The sequence below is a fragment of the Neomonachus schauinslandi genome, chromosome 15, assembly GCF_002201575.2.
Source record: "Neomonachus schauinslandi chromosome 15, ASM220157v2, whole genome shotgun sequence".
In the NCBI taxonomy this organism is placed as follows: domain Eukaryota; kingdom Metazoa; phylum Chordata; class Mammalia; order Carnivora; family Phocidae; genus Neomonachus; species Neomonachus schauinslandi.
The window spans coordinates 46618721-46635732 of NC_058417.1; the positions used below are offsets into that span (position 1 = coordinate 46618721).

The 17012-nt window shown below is 37.9% G+C and overlaps 1 protein-coding gene across 1 annotated transcript in view; it reads left to right on the forward strand.

The window, feature by feature from the left end:
• HELZ (helicase with zinc finger) overlaps positions 1 to 17012 on the forward strand; it is a 160032-nt gene that overhangs the window by 90602 nt on the left and 52418 nt on the right. Inside the window, exons 18-22 of the mRNA XM_021678518.2 lie at positions 1035 to 1155; positions 2313 to 2458; positions 3746 to 3893; positions 7162 to 7345; positions 12203 to 12431. Coding sequence (XP_021534193.1) covers positions 1035 to 1155; positions 2313 to 2458; positions 3746 to 3893; positions 7162 to 7345; positions 12203 to 12431 — 828 coding nt within the window. The remainder of the gene's footprint in view (positions 1 to 1034; positions 1156 to 2312; positions 2459 to 3745; positions 3894 to 7161; positions 7346 to 12202; positions 12432 to 17012) is intronic.

Here is a 17012-nt window from a genome sequence, read left to right on the forward strand (position 1 = left end):
ATTTAGAAGGTTCCCAACCAAAAAACAAGTTGCATTACAGAGTTGCATAAAAAATGGTTTGGAACTTGCCGATATTCATAGAAATAGGGATAGCAATAGAGGTTCAGTTCTTGGGCCCTCCTCAGAGGAGGCTAATTAATCCAGAGAGTTTTATTCTGTTGAGACACTATTTTGTTCTTTTGCTATGGTAGTAAAAAGAAGGCCCCCTTCTTCCTAATTCGGTGTATTGGCCATAGGGGAGAACTTTTTCCTTCTCCACATTGAGACCGTGAGATTTTTGCCTCTTTCCCCCCACTTAAGGGCAAAAGGACTTTCTCCTCCCTTCTGTACACAGAATCTTGTGCCCCAGGGTGAGTGGCAATAGCATTCAAGATGTGAGATGCCTCCTACTCTAGATGCTTGACATCTGTCTGTCATTTTTTGCACACTGGTGATTCTGTTTTTCAGCCAGGGTAGGCTGTTAGACTAAATAATTTTATACACACATACACACACCCCTAAATAATCAAATTAGTGAATTGCTAATCGATAACCTCTTTGTTTCAGTCAAGGTTGGATTATAACTTTCTCCCTTATATTAGATTTCAGGTATGATTTTCTTTAATGTTCAATACGTATGGTAAAGCTAAAGTTACTTATAAACTGCCATTGTTTTATTTTTGATATTTCGTCACATAAATAATGAGAGGACTATCAGTGTCTAGTTGCCAGCCCTTCTTTTTTGATGAAAAGCTGCTATCTTGTACTTCAAACATCTTTTTAATATGTACTCAGTCAACTATTCCTCTGGGGGGTCCTTAGCACCAGATGCCATTTCATATCTATTATTGGGTAGAATAGTTCTTTCTTTTCATCTCCGTTCTTTAAATAATGATTTAAATTAACGATTTTCTAAATTGAGGATTGGCATTACAAGTACTCGTAACTCTGAAATGAGCCCACTGAACTCTTGCCTTAGCAGAAAAGGAAAGAACTGCTGCTGCCTTTATTGCTGCTGTGTGTTGCTTTACTGTGTTTATTACTGTGCTTTGTAGGGTTTTTTTTACACACATCCTGTTAGACGAAGCTGCCCAGGCCATGGAGTGTGAAACCATTATGCCTCTAGCGTTAGCAACTAAAAACACTCGGATTGTCTTGGCTGGTGACCACATGCAGGTATGTGCCCTCTGAGTCATCATATTGAAGGAACTACTAATTATATTTTGATGTTTAATATTCTGTTTTCTAAAACGTCCTCTGAGATTGTGCTATGTATTACAGTTTAAGTACTTTAAATATTTCTGTACTAATAATGAAAAATACTGCTTTTTCAGAAGGAAAATTACTATCCCACTGTTTTTTTTCCTTCTTTGGATAGGGAGTGGAATGAATGAGTCTGTCAGTGTTATAATTTTCATGTTTTTAATTTGAAGATGAGCTTTCTAGAGTGTGACTATTTGATTTTTACTTTTCTTTAGAAAATAAACTTAAGTTATCCTTCCTACAGTTCTCCAGTTCTTGTCCCTAGCATTTGTTTTCATGAAGGGTTGATTTTTTTTGCCATCATAGGAAACAGAGTATACTTAATTCAAAATGATAGCCCACATCTCAAAGAATGTGTCTGATTTTATGTATTTCAGTACCTATATAAGGAAAGAGAGAGAGAATTTTTGTATTAATCTTTGTTTTACAAAGTTGCAGTTTGAAGTTCTTTCTCTTCTGCTGTAACCGGGATTGAACCTATATAGTATTGTAGCTCTGACGACATCCAGGAAAGAGCTGAATGTAGAGGAAGAAATTCTGTTTTTGTTTCTTTGCCGAAAGTAGTTTAATTTTGTTCTTTAGTCATCAAAGGTATGATCAAGAATGGCTCCTTATACTTTATGAGATAAAAAGCATTATTTTACTGATTATTAAATTAAATTTTTTAGTCATAGGCTGTATATCCTTCCAGCTCACCCTTTTAAATAGTTGATCAGTTTTAGTGAAATAACTGATTGACTCTCCCAGTGATGCAGTGGGTTGCATCTCTGAAAGTTAGTGAAGTAATAGCTATTTATTATTATGTTGGAGGAGCTCTTTGTTAATCTATGTGTAGAAACTCTGTGCTACTGTTGATATACTGAAATGAAAAGTTAGAAATTTTAGCCTAGTTCTTTATAGTAGTAAAATTGTTCAGAGAAAGTATTTTCAATTCTGCTTATTCCAGCATTCAGCATGTTGAGATTTAGTACATTAGAGGTTTCAGCGTAGTGGATTTTTTTTATAAGTAGGTCAAAAAAGTGCTACTTGCATATTTAGTTAAATTTTCTCTGTATGTTTGTCTGTTACAGCTCAGTCCTTTTGTTTACAGCGAGTTTGCCAGGGAGAGAAACCTTCATGTTTCATTACTTGATCGACTCTATGAGCATTACCCTGCCGAGTTTCCATGTAGGATCCTCCTATGTGAGAACTACCGCTCCCATGAAGCTATCATCAAGTAGGTGTGAACTGCCCCTTCTGTATCACACTTCCTGCAGTCTGGTGGGTGCGAACTCTGTATGGCACTGGTACGAGGGACAGACTGTTCCCAGCAGTTACGTGGTGTCCCTAGCATTGCAAATTATGTTAAATTTTATTTCTGAAAAAGAGTACCTCAAAGGTCAGCTGCAATTTTTCACAAAATAGGCAATCCTGGAAACTAAAATTTTAGTTTCTACCAGTTATGATGTTTTCCTGTGACTAAATATGTAATATATATGTAAAACTACATGAGGTAATAAACAGATACATTGACAGAACACATAGTAGTTTCTTTTATGTCTGGCTGTGTTATATAAGGAATCTGTTTTAAAAGTAGGGAAAGAAGGGAGGAAGCAAGTAAGGAAGGAAAAACCATGAAACTTAGTCATAAAGTTTTTAAAGTTTTCTATTAAATACAGTATGCCTCTATAAAAGTAAAAATATCCTAAGTGACAGCTCAATGAACAGTCACAAATTGAACATACCTATGTAACCCGGCCTCCAGATAAAGAAACAGAACATTAGCAGCACTCTGGAAAGCCCGTTTGTGCTCCTTTCCCATCACTACCCCACCAAAAACTTAGTTTTTTAAAGTTTAGTATAATTTAGTAATATTGATTATATTAGTCAGTGAAAACCATTTTTAGGTTTCTCTGAAAACAATAAGATAGATATAAAAATAAATTTAGATTTAACTATGGCTTTTATCAATCTCTCAAAATGTGGTTCTCCTTATTGTTGCCAGTCATTTGCTGCAGTCAGTAATGAATCAAGTACTTAGTATTTTTCATCAGTAAAAAGTATTCTTTTTGCAGCTGAAGACTTGAATGTCCTTTGGTTGTATGTGTTTCAGTGTCTATATATCTTTGTGTTTGCATGTGTAAGTAAATGATCCATATAAATAAAAATATGTATTAACCAGGAAAATAGCTAGCAATTTCCTCATAGAGCAAGATTCTTATCTAGTATTGACTATTGTCATTTCTTCCTTTTCTTTCTATATTCTGGCTTCACATCTGACCAGATTCATTTAGCAATGGTATACTAGGAGCCTACTCTGTTGTTATTGCTGTGATTAATTTTGGGGACAGTCTTGCCCTCATAGGTGTTAGGTGTTTGAATTAAAATTAATCATGGACATAAAGCAGCATTATTAGAGTTGACTATAATTTATAGTCAATATAATTTTTTTCTTATGGATAAAGTTAATTTTGGTGATAAATCACTATTTATTTATTTATTTATTTTGGTCTTTTTTTGGCAGTTACACCTCTGAGCTCTTCTATGAGGGCAAACTGATGGCCAGTGGAAAGCAACCAGCGCACAAGGATTTCTACCCACTAACTTTCTTTACAGCACGAGGGGAAGATGTACAAGAAAAAAATAGCACAGCTTTTTATAATAATGCAGAGGTACCTTAGTTCTTTTGCAGATTATTGACATTTTCACCGTCACATGGTCAATTCTTGTTGACTGTTCATTTACGATTTTGGGTTGACATCCTATTGTATGTCATTTACAGAAAATAGCATGTAAAGTTTATTCTTTTTGTATTCCGTTGATTTGTTATGATCAGTCTCCTGTGGGAAACAAAAACTGATTTACATTTTGATTACATTTGATTTGCATGTCTTTTTTTTTTTTAAGATTTTATTTTTTATTTATTTGACAGAGAGAGAGCACAAGCAGGGGGAGAGGAAGAGGCAGAGGGAGAGGGAGAAGCAGACTCTCCACTGAGCAGGGAGCCCGATGTGGGGCTCGATCCCAGGACCCTGGGATCATGACCTGAGCTGAAGGCAGATGCTTAATCGACTGAGCCACCCAGGCGCCCCTTGATTTACATTTCTTATGACAAAATACAAAATACATTACTTCGTTTAAAAGAAAAGCCAATATTATTTTCATATAATTATTATTGTTAGCTGACTAAAATAGACTGTGATTATATTTCATAGTACATACTCAAATGAGTTATTATTTTATTTATTTAAAGATTTTATTTTTTATTTATTTGACAGAGAGAGAGACAGCAAGAGAGGGAACACAAGCAGGGGGAGTGGGAGAGGGAGAAGCAGGCTTCCCGCGGAGCAGGGAGCCTGATGCGGGGCTCGATCCCAGGACCCTGGGACCATGACCTGAGCCGAAGGCAGACACTTAATGACTGAACCACTCAGGCGCCCCTCAAATGAGTTATTGTTTTAAATGAGTAAGACTTGAATTGCAGAATCCTGTGCTCCGGAGAGATTATACAGGCCCAGATGACAGTGTGGCTAAGCCATTATGTGCTATGACCTGTATGGTTCTCTTATAGTTTCTGACTTTCTAAGCTTAGAGAGAACGTGGGTAAATGGTCAGGCAGCAGACAAAAACCTGGTGAAGTCTTTAAGGGCCAGTAGGCCAGAGACTCTGGGGTTAGGTTCTGGCTGTCATAAGGGAGTGGAGTTCTGGACTTCAGGAAACCCAGAGGAGGGGGTATGCTTGGTTGGTCATTAGAGGAATGGGTCTTGATCTGTGATCTCCATTTCCCTTTCTTCTCTTGAGTCCCATGCTTTACTCATTTTATTTACAAAGAAATGGGTCTTATTATGTAACGGTAATTCATCTTTCCTTTTAAAAATTGATCAGAGGTCTATAGTTAGAAGGCAGTATAAGAAAATCAACTGCTGTTAACTGTTCAGTATAGGTGTTCTGCAGCATAGAGCTGTGGAAAATGGGATCTGATGCTCACCAGCTGCCCAAACCACCTGGAGTAACTCTTTCATCCCAGGGAGCTAGGGGAGAGGGGAACTGCCTCTCAGCTGCTGAGATAGCCTTTCTGTAAGAGCTGTGTGGGGATGGGTGCAGTACCTAGCTTGAATGCCCTGGCCTCCCTCTTCTTACTGAGTTTCTATACACTTTGTTGAATAAATGCTTCTCAATTTCTTGTAAAGTTTTTGATCAATCTCCAGAGACTTTGCAAATTTTGACCAGCTTAATAGATGTCTGTCTGGGAGAGAAGTTTCCCCAAGCTCCTTATATCACCATTCCAAGTCTATGTATTTTGACTTCAGTTTTAGGCATCCCTTCACAGAGGGATGAGGTGGAGAGATGGTTTTGTATTGCTTAGTGGTAGGAACTCTGTGTGTATGTTTGGGTGGGGCGGGCAGTAGAGGTGTCTCCCCAACTTTCATCTACCCCCATATTTAACAAAATGGGTGAAGATAGGTTTTTCTTATTCTTTATTGCAGTAGACTCAGGCCCGCCTTTCTTGTTCCTTCTAGTGAGAGCGCCATACCTTCAGTCCAGTTTACTCTTCAGAACCCTTGGGCAGTCTATATATCTGAAGCACTTGATGTTAAATCATTGTGACAATAGGGAGACTCTAGTACATACCTCTGTCATTCATTGAGTTTGTATCTGGCAGTGAGAAGTGAATCCTAGCTGATAATCCTCAAGTTCTTGAAAGAAATAAAAATACTGTCAAATTTTATTAAGTATATTTAACATTGTAAATGTAAATACATATTATTAACAAATATTAAATAATGTTATTTAAAATACATTTAAAAAACTTTATTCTCAGGGCGCCTCGGTGGCTCAGTTGGTTGAGCCTCTGACTTTCGGTTTCGACTCAAGGCTTGATCTCAGAGTTGTGAGATCGAGCCCCACATCAGGCTCTGTGCATAGTCTGCTTGAAATTCTTTTCCCCTCCTTCCCCTTCCCCTCTGCTTTTCCCCCTGCTCGTGAGCGTGCACGTTCTCTCTCAAATAAATAAATAAACTCTTAAAAAAACAAAAAAAAAAACAACCAACTTTCTTCTCTATGCTCCTAGAGTCTGGCCTGACCCTTTGTTGAGCCTACCATTTTCATATATATATATATATATATATATATGGAATATACATACATATATATGGAATCTGTTTTCTAAATATACAGCAGTCTCTCAGCAGGCAAGGAACATGTTTTATTAATCATTGTTTCCTCCACTGCTCCAAGCATTGAAACTTCGATCAATTCATTGTATTAAAATAGATTGAATAAATTCAGTTGGGTAGAATATGGTGTTACTTTATTGTAAGGTTAATTAAATGGCTTGGGCAAACTTGTATTACTAGGAGGCAGTGAATCGTCAAAGTGTCTCTCCAATTCAGATTTGTCTTAGTCCCAACTGTGGTTATGTTAGCTGTTGGCTGCTTTGCTTAGTTGTATCAGTGGGGGACGGTGACAGTGCTAGATCTTGTACTGCTGAGACTTAATGGTGGCACTGACTCTAGGACTCTTTCAGTTGGCTGTTCATTTCACTGGCCTCGTATCGAGTGAATGGACTGAGAAATCCTGGGAATGTGGGGAATTGCTTCCCTGACTCCGTAGATGGGGTTGCCAGTTTCATGGCCCTATCTTTGTCCTCCTCCCCACATAGGAAATTGAACCTGTCCCCATTTAAGAATGGAGGCTGGATGAAGGATGAAGGCCATTTGCCCATTACATTGTGTCTGATATTCATGTTTTCCCTGGGTGCATTTTACTTGGGTAGAATTTTCCTGTTTGAAATGTACATAAAATTTTTCTCCTTTTGTTTCAGCAAAGCATTACTCCTATTTAGAGGTAGTTTTTAAATGACATTTGCTAAAATGGCATCCTTTATACATTTGCTTCAGTTACGCTATCTTTAATATGCATATGTGTGTTTGTTTAAAGGTGTTCGAAGTGGTGGAACGTGTGGAAGAGTTGAGAAGGAAGTGGCCAGTAGCGTGGGGGAAGTTGGATGATGGCAGTATTGGTGTGGTGACGCCATATGCTGATCAGGTGTTCAGGATACGTGCTGAACTTCGAAAAAAGAGATTATCTGATGTTAATGTAGAAAGGGTGCTAAATGTTCAAGGTAAGTATTAATTGAACTAAGTTATTCTTAAAGTGTGTGCACATTTGATTCTTAATTCTCAAGATCTTTTTTTCTGGACAAGCAGTTGTGTATTCATTTCATACCAAATTCGTTAATGCCAAATTTGGCAATTAAAGGTCAAGCTCATTTACGTGTTTATTACATTTTTATATCCAGATGAAAGAAGCAGGAACAAATGGGTTTTTTCAGTGACCATAATGGTGTGAATGCCACACACTACATCTGTGTGCAATAGTTACAATCACAGTAGTGTGCGCCACCTCCTGTCACTGTACTGTATCTGAAGACTGATTTGTTCATAAAGATTTTCAAAAACTTGAACCTGTCAAGCATATTCTGTTTAAATGCATTTTTAAAGGCACAGTTTGTTTTTTATCTATAGACGTTCCTAAGTGAATAGTTACCAGGAGCTCATTTAAATTGCCTTCATGTAATTAGTTGCTATAGAGTTTGTGCTTTTATTTTTTTGAAAAGATTTTATTTATTAGAAGGGGCGGGCAGGGGTGGAGGGAGAGGAGAGGGACAAGCAGACTCCCTGCTGAGTGTGGAGACCGATGTGGGTCCCAGTCCCAGGACCTGAGATCGTGACTTGAGCTGAAGTCCGATGCTTAAGTGACTGAGCCACCCAGGCGCCCCGAGTTTGTGCTTTTAAATATATGTAGCAACACTATCATGTGAGTGCTGGAAAAGTCCAGTATAATTACAGTTTTAGGTTTCATGGGAATATACAATAGTAAGAGTAATACAGTTTTAGGTTATGGGGACAAAATAGTTCTATATCATGTGTTGTCCAGATCCCTCAGAATTTGGGCGTTTGTTTCAATATTTATTTACATTTTAGTTAACATATAGTGTAATACTGGTTTCAGGAGTAAAATTCAGTGATTCGTCACTTACATACAACACCCAGTGCTCATCACAACGAGTGCCCTCCTTAATACCCATCTCCCATCTAGCCCCTCCCCAACCCACCTCCCTCCACCAACCCTCAGTTTGTTCTCTGTTAAGAGTCTCTATGATTTGTTTTCCCTTCCCTCCTTCCCATATGTTCACCTGTTACGTTTCTTAAATTCTACATATGAGTGAAATCATATGGTATTTTTCTTTCTGTGATTAACTTATTTCCCTTAGCATAATACATTCTAGTTCCATCCATGTCATTGCAAATGGCAAGGTTTCATTCTTTTGGATGGCTTAGTAATATTCCGGCCTGTGTGTGTGTGTGTTGTGTGTGTGTGTGTGTGTGTGCGCGCGCGCGTGCATGTGTATGCGTACCACATCTTCTTTATCCATTCGTCAGTTGATGGACATTTGGGCTCTTTCCATAGTTTGGCTATTGTTGATAATGCTGCTATAAACATGGGGTGCATATACCCCTTTGAATCTGTATTTTTGTATCCTTTGGGTAAATACCTAGTAGTGCAATTGCTGGATCGTAAGATAATTCAGTTTTATTTTTTTGAGGAACCTCCAGAGTGGCTGCACCAGTTTGCATTCCCACCAACAGTTCAAGAGGGTTCCCCTTTCTCCGCATCCTCGTCGATACCTGTTGTTTCTTGTGTTGTTAATTTTAGTCATTCTGACAGGTCTGAGGTACATGGTTTTGATTTTTTTTTTTAAGATTTTATCTATTTTAGAGAGAGGGCGAGTATTGAGTGGGGAAGCGGGACGGAGTGGGAAGGAGAGGGAAAGGGAGAGAATCTCAAACGGACTCCCTGCTGAGCACGGTGCCCAGTGTGGGGCTCAGTCCCACAATCCTGAGATCATGACCGGAGCCGAAACCAAGAGTAGGACACTTGACCGACTGAGCCACCCCAGTGCCCCATCATTGTGGTTTTGATTTGTATTTCCCTGATGATGAGTGATATTGAGCATCTTTTCGTGTGTCTGTTAGCCATCTGGATGTCTTCTTTGGAAAAGTGTCTATTTGTGTCTTCTGCTCATTTCTTAACTGGATTATTTGTTTTTTGGGTGTTGCTTTTGATGAGCTCTTTATAGATTTTGCATAATAACCCTTTATCAGATATGTGGCTTGAAATATCTTCTCCCATTCCGTAGGTTGCCTTTTAGTTTTGTTGATTGTTTCCTTTGTTGTGCAGAAGCTTTTTATCTTGAAGTCCTACTAGTTCATTTTTGCTTTTGTTTCCCTTGCCTCCAGGGACATGTCTAGTAAGAAGTTGCTCCAGCCGAGGTTGAAGAGGTTGCTGCCTGTGTTCTGTAGAATTTTGATGGTTTCCTGTCTCACATTTAGGTCTTTCGTCCATTTTGAATTTATTTTTGTGTATGGAATAAGAAAGGGGTCCAGTTTCATTCTTCTGCATGTGGCTGTCCGGTTTTCCCAACACCATTTGTTGAAGAGACTGTCTTTTTTCCTTTGGATATTCTTTCCTGCTTTGTTGAAGATTAGTTGACCATATAGTTTTGGGTCCATTTCTGGGTTTTCTGTTCTGTTCCATTGATCTGTGTGTCTCTTTTTGTGCCAGGACCATATTTGCTTAATGACTACAGCTTTGTAATATAGCTTGAAATCCAGAATTGTGATGTCTCCAGTTTTGTTTTTCCTTTTCAGAACTGCCTTGGCTGTTTGGGGTCTTTTGTGGTTCCATACAAATTTTAGGATTGTTTGTTCTAGGTCTGTGAAAAATGCTGGTAGCATTTTGATAGGGATTGCATTAAATGTGTAGATTTTTGGGGGGTAGTATAGACATTTTAACGTTTGTTCTTCCAATCCACGAGCATGGAATGCTTTTCCATTTCTTTGTGTCCTCTTCAATTTCTTTCATAAGCATTCTGTAGTTTTTAGAGTACAGATCTTTTACCTCTTTAGTTAGGTTTATTCCCAGGTATCTTATGGCTTTTGCTGCGATTGCAAAAGGGATCGACTCTTGATTTCTTTTTCTTCTGCTTCATTTTTTTTTTTTTTTAAGATTTCATTTATTTATTTGACAGAGAGAGACACAGCAAGAGAGAGAGCACAAGCAGGGGGAGTGGGAGAGGGAGAAGCAGGCTTCCCGCGGAGCAGGGAGCCCGATGCGGGGCTCGATCCCAGGACTCTGGGATCATGACCTGAGCCGAAGGCAGACGCTTAACAACTGAGCCACCCAGGCGCCCCTGCTTCATTTTTTGTATATAGAAATGCAACAGATTTCTGCACTTTGATTTTATATCCTGCGACTTTGCTGAATTCATGTATTAGTTCTAGCATTATATTGGTGGTGTCTTGTGGGTTTTCTGCACAGAGTATCATGTTGTCTGCAAATAGTGGAAGTTTGACTTTGTCCTTGCCGATTTGGATGCCTTTTTTTCCTTTTTGTTGTCTGATTGAGGCTAAGGCTTCCAGTACTATGTTAAATGGTAATGGTGAGAGTGGACATTTGGGCTTGAATTTAGAAGGAATATTACCAGTAAGATAAGAAGCACCCAAAGGAGACCTAGGACAAGTAATGGTCTAAAAACTGCCACGTGGGGGCAATCAGAAATGATTGAAAGAACCTGGGTTGTTTGGCTAGAGAAGACTGAAGATTGATATTAAAACTGTATTCAGAAATTTGTAGATTTGTCACAGAATGAGGAAATAGATGTGTTGCTATAAGAAAGAGCAGAAGCGGGCACCTGGGTGGCTCAGTTGGTTAAGCGACTGCCTTCGGCTCAGGTCATGATCCTGGAGTCCCGGGATCGAGTCCCACATCGGGCTCCCTACTCGGCGGGGAGTCTGCTTCTCCCTCTGACCCTCCCCACTCTCATGCTCTCTCTATCTCATTCTCTCTCTCAAATAAATGAATAAAATCTTTTTTAAAAAAAAAAAGAAAGAGCAGAAGAAAAAATGTTGTGCAAACTAGAGTCTCAGTAAGCCTTCCTTATGCAATCAGCTGTGTCTGCCTTTGGTTAGGGAGAGGCTAGATGACCTTGCTTCAAGGAATGGTCCTTGTGTTGAGTGGGACCTTAGATGAGATAATCATTAAGGCTGGTTCCAGCAATAGTATTTTTTTAAATTTTAAAAAATTTATCATTTTAACCATTTTCATGTGTTCATTCTGAAAGTGTCTTTCCAGTTCAAAAATACATAAAATGCCACAGTTCAGTGGCATTAAGGACATTCACCTTGTTGTGCAACCATCACCACCATCCGTCTCCAGAACTCTTTTCATCTTGTGAAACTGAAATTCTGTACCCATTAAACAATAACTCCCTGTCCCACTTCCCTCTTCCCCCTGGCAACCACCATTCTGCTTTCTCTCTGTGAATTTGACCACTCTAGGTACTTTATATAAGTGTGGTCCTGTGGTATTTGTCCTTTTGTGACTGGCTTATTTTATTTAGCGTAATGTTTTCAGGGTTCATCCATGTTGCAGCGTGTGTCAGAATGCCCTTCCTTTTTAAGGCTGCATGATAGGGGCGCCTGGGTGGCTCAGTTGGTTAAGGCTGAATGATATTCCATGGTATGTATACACCACATTTTGTTTATCCATTCATCTGTCGATGGACACTTGGGTTGTTTCTACCTTTTGCCCCCATGACTAATGGCTGTTATGAACATGGGTATATAAATTATCTGTTTGAGATCCTGCTTTCAGTTTTTTTTGGGTAAATGCCCAGAAGTGGAATTGCTGGATCCTGTGTTAATTCTATGCTTAAATTTAATTTTGTGTTTTAGTTTTATGTTTAATTGTTTTAGGAGCTGCCGCACTACTTTCCAGAGTGTTTTACATACCCTTTGACATTCCCACCTGCAGGACATAGGAGTTTCAGTTTCTCACGGACACTTGTTACTTAGCAATAACATTTAAAAACTGAAATGCGTTGTCTTAAGTCTCTTATTTATTTATTTTTTTATAGGAAAACAGTTCAGAGTTTTGTTTCTTAGTACAGTACGTACAAGGCATACTTGTAAACATAAACAGACACCGATTAAAAAGAAAGAGCAGCTGCTGGAAGATTCCACAGAGGATTTAGATTATGGTTTTTTATCTAACTACAAACTTCTCAATACTGCCATCACAAGAGCACAATCCCTGGTTGCTGTGGTGGGTGATCCCATTGCTCTGTGCTCTATTGGAAGATGCAGGTAATTATGTGTTACTGATTGAGATGTTAAAGGGGGAAAATGTAGAGTAATTTGCATCCCTATGTATATACTTATTTATATGACCTCTTGGCTAATTAAAATCAGGTTCAGTCACCTGATCTCCAGTGGGAACACAAAAATACATTGCTTTGGGTCTATTCATTATGTTCATAATTATGTATTCTTTCATTTAGTCGTCACTCAGCAGATATTTCCTGAGTGCCCACTATGTTCTAAGCACTTTTCTAGCCACTAAGAATATATCAGTGAACAAAAATGACTAAAAATCTCTGCCTTTGTGGGCTTTACGTTTTATTGGGGAGGAGAGGAAGACTGAGAATAAACAAAATAAGAATACCCTGTAGTCTTGCACGTGGTAAGTTCAGTGGAAGAGAAATAGAACATTAAGGGGAATTAGGAGTGATGGGGGTGCAGTGGGCTGGTTTGTGATTTATGAAGTGTGGTCAGAGCATCCCTCACTGAGAAGCTGACTTTGAGGTGAGGGAGTGAGCTATGCTGTTATCTGGGGTAAAAGTGCTCCAGGAAGAGGGAACAGCTTGTGCAAGGGTCCTGAGGTGGTTTTGTGTATATGTGTATCTTTGATGGAGACTGAATTTTATATTGATATTATTTCATTTTTTCCCCTTCATTATTGTGTCAGCTTGTTTTTGATGAATTTCCTTCTCTACTTATTTTCTCTCAGGGCTTCTCAGTGTAAATGATTCTTCGTGTTTGGTTAATCCAGGGGTCTTAAAATTAAGGAGGTTAGGAGTGGTTATTACTTGTCTTTGAATAGTGTTGCTAGTATTCCTTAGATTGTAGTCATAAGGAAGTATTTCTACTAAAATGTAGTTAAAATATCAAAATAAGAAATTACTCTTTATACACTTATTGTATATATAGGTAATGGGAATTTTAACTGTTTGAAGCCAGTCATATAAGACTTGGTCTTTATAGTGTTGAAAATTATGTTACCATTAACAAAAAAACAGTTGAACAGAAATTTATAATGTATATTCTTTTATGGAAAAGAAATGCACTAGGGATTCCTTAAAGTTGTGGAAGTATTCTAAGACCTGTCAACGTGAATTCAGATAGTAGAAAGCGATGTAGACAGTCCCAAATATGCCTTGGGTAACTGTTTCTTTTTGATATGTTAGAATTAAAGTAGACAGAGCCGCTAGGAAGTTGCTTAAACCAAGTTTTCTATTGCGATATAGATATGGCAGCATTTTATTGTCTGTTTTCCTGTTTCAGCAGGAAGAAGAATTCTATGGGAAGGGAGACAACTGGGACCTTTAATAATAATCTGCATGTATTAGAGTTTAAGACTCCAGAAGAAGTTAATGTACTTTATAGGGGAAAGCCATTAACAAAGGAATCAAGTAGTTTTAATTTATGGTTAGGTTATGAAAAATAACCATTTATTTAAAAAGGAATCCACAAAATTCTAAATTAGCTATAAGTCACATGATTTTTTTCTCCCTATACAATACAGTTAACCTCTCTGAAAATATTTTGCCTAGCTTATAAATTAATTTGTAGTCCTTAATACACTCCAGCTGAGTAGTAAGAAATAAGCAACCAATAGACCTGGCGTGGTCCTGAGTGATCCATGACTTATTTATGCATTACCTAAACAGTCCTATTGTAAAATATCTTTTTTTTTTTTTTTTTTTTAGATTTTATCATTTATTTGAGAGAGATTGGCAGAGGGAGAAGCAGACTCCCCACTGAGCAGGGAGCCTGACGCAGGGCTTGATTCCAGGACCCCAAGATCATGACCTGAGCTGAAGGCAGACACTTAACCAACTGAGCCACCCAGGCACCCCAAAATATATTTAATTTCATATTAAAAAGATAGGTTTCTGTTCATTTTTGGCCACTAATGACAAAAAGTTGGGAAAGGGAATATATTAATTCCAGGTTACAAATGAATAAAACTAGGTATAATAATTTGGCTTTTCTCCTAAGAATTCTACTGTAGTTACTTTATTTATTTAGTTACTTTATTAATATTAATATTATTGAAAGCATTTTTGGTTAGAATATTGCTGTGATATTTTACCATTTTTGTTTATATTTATCATTTGAAAAATGTAAGAATACATACAGTTTGATTAGAATTTAATAGATTAAAACATAAAATAGGACAACTTATTAAAAAAAAACTAGGGAAAAAAAAAACAAATTAGAAACTGTTGGGGGAATAAATAGGTATAACAATAGCCTTGAGCCAAACTTGTTTTGAACTCTTTTTATAAATAACGTCAAACATTTATCAGTATATTATTTTTTTAAAAACCATTTCTGTAGAGTTGTATTATGCTGTGAATTCCATGAGATCAGCATTTTTTACCCCTTCTCTGACATAAATTGTTACTTTTCTCAGAGCAAATAGGTGAATAGTTCTTTGTGAGGCCATGCTGTCAGAATTATCTAGGGCTAATTTTTAACTTGTAGCCAGGTCTATTGGTTGCTTATTTCTTACTACTCAGCTGGAGTGTATTAAGGACTACAAATTAATTTATAAGCTAGGCAAAATATTTTCAGAGAGGTTAACTGTATTGTGTAGGGAGAAAAAAATCATGTGACTTATAGCTAATTTAGAATGCTCATTATCTGTGTTATTTGGATACTTTAATCACGGCTTTAATCCAAGAGCTGATAGTTGAAGGGTATGGGTATTTGTGCTTTAATCTTTCTAATTTTATTAGAAATTAATTTAATCTCATAATACAAGTAAACTTGGAGGACATAGGCGATTTTTTCTCTTTTTTTTTTTAAAGCTTTCAGCTTTTCACCATTAAGTATGTTAGCTGTGGACTTGTATATGGCCTTTATTTATTTATTTTTTAAAATATTTTATTTATTTATTTGAGAGAGAGAATGAAAGAGAGCACGAGAACGGGGTGAGGGGCAGAGGGAGAAGCTGACTCCCTGCTGTGCAGGGAGCCCGATGCGGGGCTTGACCCCAGGACTCCGGGATCATGACCCCAGCCGAAGGCAGATGCCCAACCGACTGAGCCACCCAGGCATTCTGACATATATGATTCTTAGGCACTATAATAACAGAGGAATGAAGTCTTTGTAGTTTGAGTTAATCAGCCCCACCTGCACTGTGTCCCATTCAATATTTACGAAAAACTAATATATTTCCAAATATTAAATTTTCAAGGAATAATTATTGTGTATAGTATACCAGTTTAGAAGGCAACCGTTATATAATCTTTTTTGTTGTATTTTTAAATAGAATTTATCTATTAACCTGAAGTGAATGTAGTGAACTTCCCCCTCCCCAGCTCGCCAAACCAACGAATCTTAATATAATAGCTGTTGTTTACCGACAGCTTTCTCTTGCCAGGTGCTTGGTTAAGTGCTTTGCACACTTAGCTTTTTTTTAATTTTTTAATTTTTTAATTTTTAAAGATTTTTATTTATTTATTTGACAGAGAGAGAGACAGCGAGAGCAGGAACACAAGCAGGGGGAGTGGGAGAGGGAGAAGCAGGCTTCCTGCCGAGCAAGGAGCCCAATGCGGGACTCGATCCCAGGACCCTGGGATCATGACCTGAGCTGAAGGCAGACGCTTAACGACTGAGCCACCCAGGCGCCCTGCACACTTAGCTTTATTCAGTCATCCCAACAACCCTGCAATGTGGGAATTTTATTTTCATTTTAAATGGGCTTCCTGATTCAAAGAGTTTAAATTACTGCCCAAGGTCATATACCTATTAAATGGTTCACTCAAACAGATGTCACATTGACTTCAAAACCCAAGCTCTTCTCTCTGGGTTACCCTGCCTTTTCCAGGAAGTGATGAATATGCTTATATAAATCTATACTGAATGGGGAGAGCCAGAGAGGAGTCATGCATTTCTCCAAGCCAATGTGTTTGGAGGAGGTCTTCCTTTGAACTGAATTTCTTCATTAGCAAATTCCATTTACTCAGTGAGATACAATCATATTTCATATGTATGTAGAGATGTAGGTATTTGTGCGTGTATACATATGCACTCTCTATAACTTAAGGATGCCAAGTGATTTTCCAGTGTTTTATCAGTGATCCTAGAAGCAAGGTTAGCATAAAAACAAATTTCTGCTTGTGCTGCCTCTTTCACACACTCTCTCTTTCAAATAAATAAATAAAAAATAATAAAAAAAGGTAATTCCTCCTTAGCTATCAGACTATGAAAAAAAAAAGCCTTGATTCCTTCAGAAGGGTTCTTTTTTTCCTCTAAGATTGTATGTATGTATATGTATGTATGTATGTATTTGAGAGAGAGAGCAGGGAGGGGCAGAGGAAGAGGGACAAGCAGTCTCTGCACTGAGCATGGAGCTTATCGTGGGGCTCCATCTCATGACCCTGAGATCTTGACCTGAGCCAAAATCAAAGAGTCAGACGCTTAACCAGCTAAGCCACCCAGGCACCCCAGAAGGGTTCTTAATAGAAATAAAAGGTAAAAGTATGCATTTCTTAGCAACACGTACTTCCTGTAACTGAATGACTATCTTGTTAGCCTTTATGTCTTATTGTCATAAATGCATATTTAATATTTTGTAGTACTTTTCCTGTTGTTGAC